This window comes from Orycteropus afer, unplaced genomic scaffold (genome assembly GCF_000298275.1).
Source record: "Orycteropus afer afer isolate SDZICR_OR568_19922 unplaced genomic scaffold, OryAfe1.0 scaffold00277, whole genome shotgun sequence".
In the NCBI taxonomy this organism is placed as follows: Eukaryota; Metazoa; Chordata; class Mammalia; order Tubulidentata; family Orycteropodidae; genus Orycteropus; species Orycteropus afer.
In genome coordinates, this window is record NW_006921864.1 from 126,210 (window position 1) to 131,183 (window position 4,974).

Here is a 4,974-nt window from a genome sequence, read left to right on the forward strand (position 1 = left end):
AGTTATTCAAATCTTCAAACTACTGTAACTAATATATATGTAAAAATATATATGTAAATACATATATATATATTTACAAGATAAAGCATCTATGTATCTATGTAGAGTGCTTCTATTAAAGCTTTTTCTGTGTGAGTCTATAACACAAACATTTCTGTAACTGAGACCATTTTAAAGTGCACCCATTTTCAACTACTAATATAAGTATAAATTGTAAAGCTCTTAAAAAAATAAACAACCTTGTGATGAAATTTAGTTTGTAACATAGACTCATACTACTGCATTTTTAAATCTATTTTAATTCTATCTAGAATTTTTACCATTGGCTTTTTACCTGAAGATTCAAATTGTGTTTACATCCTTGGGGAAATCAGACTGTGTAGCTAGCAGAAATAGAAATAAGTAAATAAATCAGAATATGTAGAAGATAAAGTTAGATAAGGCCTGAGGTATTTCTTCAAACATGGCTAAAATGAATCACTCTTTTCTACACTAATTAACAAGCAAGTTACAAAGTAGCTTTTGGGATGTACGATCAAAAACTTTTAGTAGTCCACTAGCCTAAAACAATTGTACGTGAAGAAGGTAGAAATACTTAAGAGTACCTATTCGATCTAGTCGGTCAATGGCAACTGTCTCAAAAGCTCTCCTCATCATTGGATATTCCTCCAGGACCTCATTGAAATTGTCCACTGAGAGTGAGTAAAGACGACAGTATGTATCGGCTCGAACACTGGCTGTGCGGCGTCCCTTGGTTAGGAGACAAATCTCTAAAGAAAAAAAAAAAGGAAAGAAAGACCCTTTTAGTAATTTTCTGTTAAAGGCCATTAGAACTTCCCAAAATAATAACAATAATTATAATAGTCTCATGATGTGAGAAACCATGATTGGCAACACTTTTTCTATTTTATCAGGGAATATTTTCTGATAATTAAAACTATCCAAATGAAAATACTCAACTTAATATTCTTAGTAGGCACTCTGGTGGCATAGTACCTAAGGCATGTGACTGCTAACAGGAAGACTGGAAGTTCAAATCCACCAGCCACTCCTTGGAAGGAAGGTTGGGCAATCTACCTCCATAGTGATAGTGCCTCAGAAACCCAAGGAGGGGTCGCTATGAGTCAGATCTGATTCAGTGGCAGTGCGTTAATATTCTTTTTAAAACAGGATTTTGGATCAAAATGGAAGGCAGAAGAGATAATCTATTACTAAACCTCACTCCAGTGCCCCTGAAATAACAAAAAGATGCAGAAAAGGGGATAATAAATTCACAATGGAATTGAAAATAGGAAAGGTATATAATTGATCATGGGTTTTTATGAATACTGAAAAGCAGAAAGCAGATGATATCGTATTGACAGAAATAAAAGTAAGCCCTAATCCAAATAATGTATAGAAGAAGCAGAAATTCCTAGAGCAAACAGGAACCAAGCTCAGGGCTGAAAGATCTGGGAAATAACTTGGGAAGTAGTATGGTAAAAGCCCTGGCCATTGAATAGGTTATGAATCTTAGTGACCCTGTAGGACAGACTAAAACTGCCCCACAGGGTTTCTGAGTCTGTAGTCTTCATGAAGGTAAACTGCCACACCTTTCTCCTGTAGGGTAGCTGGTGGGTTTCAACTGCTGACTTTTTAATTAGCAGCTGAGTGCTTTACCACTGCACCAATAGGACTCCTTGTACAATGTGCACATACCTAGCTCTTGGCTTCAATGTTTTACTCAGTGCTAAAATCAGGAAAGTTATGGGTCAGGATTGTATCTTTTCACCATACTTAATTAATCTGTATGCTTAACAAATAATCTGAGAAGCTGGGATATATGAAGAAGAACATGGCATTAAGATTGGAGGAAGCCTCATTAACAACCTGTGATATACAGATGACTTGAAGTACTTACTTATGAAGATAAAAGATTATAGCCCTCAGTATGGATTACACTTAACATAAAGAAAACAAAAATCCTCACAAGTGGACCAACAAGCAATATCACAATAAGTAGAGAAAAGACTGGTTTTATTTTACTTGGATTCACAATCAACACTCATGGAAGCAGCAGTCAAGAAATCAGATGACATATCTCACTAGGCAAATCTACTTTAAGAAAAATATCTCTTTAAAGAACTAAAGAGCAAAAATGTCATTTTAAAGACTAAGGTACCCCTGACCCAAGCTACACTATTTTCAATTGCCTCATATGCATATGAAAACTGGACAATGTTATAAGGAATATTGAAGAACTGATGCCTTTGAATTGTGGTGTTGGTGAAGAATAGTGAAAAAACCATGGACTGCCAGAAGAATGAAAAAATCTGTCCTGGAAAAAGTGGAAATGGAATGCTCCTTAGAAGCAAGAATGGCCAGATTTCATCTCACCTACTTTGGTCATGTTGTCAGAAGGGACTAGTCCCTGGAAGAGAATATTATGCTGGGTAAAGTAGAGGGTCTGTGAAAAAGATGAAGATGCTTAATGAGATGTATTGACACAGTATTGTTTCACGTATGTATTTTGGAGTATTGCTGTAGGTGTATGTTGTTGTTGTTGTTATGTGCCGTCGAGTCAGACCCAACTCATAGCAACTCCTCCTTGGGTTCCCAAGGCGGTATCACTATGGAAGTAGATTGCCCCATCTTCCTTCTGAGGAGTGGCTGGTGGGTTTGAACCGCCAGCCTTCTGGTTAGCAGTCAAGTGCCTTAGGCACTATGCTACCAGAGCTCCCATCATAATAAAAAATCATGATGACGAATTACTCAATTTTGCTTTTATCTAAAGATATAACTGATCATTTAAATTTCCATATAGATAGTCCTACTTGCACAATTATTAGCTCCCTCCAGCAAAGCTCATGTCAGATATTTTTTAGGGTTTTTTAGATCATCTGAATTTATTGCCTTGTCAAACAAATGTTAGATCTCCCCCCAAAGTTTGATGATTTCATCTCTCTTCAAACATGAATCATGATGATCATTTAAGGCTCTGAATGACCTAGTCAAAGGAGGTAAGTAGTTTCACTTGCTGGCCTTCAAATAAAATTAAATAAATAGGCGAACAAACAAGTAAGTCACTGTTAAGTACATAAATAGTAATAAAAAGACTCAGTCACATATTTACAAAACAAGCTCCAAAGCTACCCATGTTCTCTCTTTGTAACATAACACCATCAAGGTGAAGTCATATCTCTATCTGCACATACAAGATGTAAGGAAGAACTCTACTACACCTTTGAATCTGATTTGGGTTAAACTTCTAGATTTTGAGGACTGCTTTTGATTGTTGTTGTTGTTGTTAAATGCCAACAAGTTAGTTGCAACTCATAGTGACCCTATTACAACAGAATGAAACAGTGCTGGGTCCTGTGCCAGCCTCACAATTGTTCTTATGCTTGAGCCCATTGTTGCAGCCACTGTGTCAATCCATCTCATTGAGGGTCTTCCTGACTCTACTTTACCAAGTGTGAATCCTTCTCCAAGGACTCTACTTTACCAAGTGTGACTCTACTTTACCAAGTGTGAATCCTTCTCCAAGGACTGATCCCTCTTGACAATACAACTAAAGTATGAGAGATAAAGTATTATCATTCTAGCTTCTAAGGAGCATGCTGTCTGTACTCCTCCCAAGATAGATTTGCTTGGTCTTCTGGTAGTCCATGATATATTCTATATTCTTTGCCAACATTACAATTTAAATGCATCAATTCTTCTGCACTCTCCTTTATTCATTGCCCAGCTTTCACATGCGTATGAGGCCACTGAAAATACCATGGCTTGAGTCAGGCACACCTTAGTCTTCAAAGTGAAATCTTTGCTCTTTAACACTTTTTAAGAGGTCTTTTGCAGCAGATTTGCCCAATGCAATACATCATTTGATTTCTTGACTGCTGCTTCCCTGGGCATTGATTGGGGATCCAAAGAAAATGAAATCTCGACATCTTCAATATTTTCTCCATTTTCATGTTGTTGCTTATTGGACCAGTTGTGAGGATTTTTGTTTTCTTCATGTTGAAGCGTAATCCATACTGAAGGCCTAGTCTTTGATCATCATCAGTAAGTACTTCAAGTCCTCTTCACTTTCAGCAAGCAAGGTTGTGCTATCTACACATTACTGGTTGTTTTCCAAATGCTCTGAGAAAGAACATGACTGACAAAAGAGTTTAAAAAAAACAATATTGTTTTTCACATGCTGGCTTTTTAAAATACAAATTATTTAAAACATCATAATTAAAATTTAACACAAATAAAAATGCAAAGTATAATTAAACAGAATATTCACAGATTTGGGTGAAAAATATACAAATGGAAATTATTCTATCTCTTACTAATCTGTGATTGCTATCTTTAACTGCTTATTTTGGCTTTATCTTATGATTTGAATATAATTGACACATTTCAATCTTGTCACTTCTTATCAATGTTCTTCTGAGTGTGTGCCATAATGCTTATAGATGGTAAAACCTCTATTGATTGTTTTCTCAAGTCTCAGATCACGTACTCAGGTTCTCTACTATGACTGTCTATTTCTTCACCAAAGGCAAAATTTTAAGAACACAAGAGAGAGAAAAAATAGAAAGAATTATGAGTCGTTTCAGTAGTGATGCTGCTGATCTGCCTGTTTATTTTCCTTTTCCTAAGAGTCTCTGTCTTTCCTGCTTTGAGGAGGCCTCACACTACCTCTCCTCTCTAGCTTTTACTTTATATCTGTATGCATCAGTGTCCTTCAACTATGAAATAAAGTTAAGATTTATCTTATGGGATACTTGAATTCTATCTCTGTAATCCTCCGAGTATCTGTTGTGGAGGTAGGACACAATCACTGCTAGCCTAATGTAGCCCTTGTGACATACACAAGATTAATGGGATCTATTATATGATTGGGATAAAAATCACATGAAAATAATCAAAACTAAGAAGAGTAAGACCAATTTTCCAGCTTCTATACAGAATTGAAAATCTACTGTTGCTATTGTTATGTTGTTA

General features: G+C 36.0%; 1 protein-coding gene across 1 annotated transcript in view; it reads right to left on the reverse strand.

Annotated features, from left to right (window-relative positions):
• The window catches only part of HCN1 (hyperpolarization activated cyclic nucleotide gated potassium channel 1), a 670,899-nt gene that overhangs the window by 4,201 nt on the left and 661,724 nt on the right, over positions 1-4,974 (reverse strand). The window contains exon 7 of the mRNA XM_007950552.2: positions 606-770. Within this exon, the coding sequence (XP_007948743.1) occupies positions 606-770 (165 nt within the window). The remainder of the gene's footprint in view (positions 1-605; positions 771-4,974) is intronic.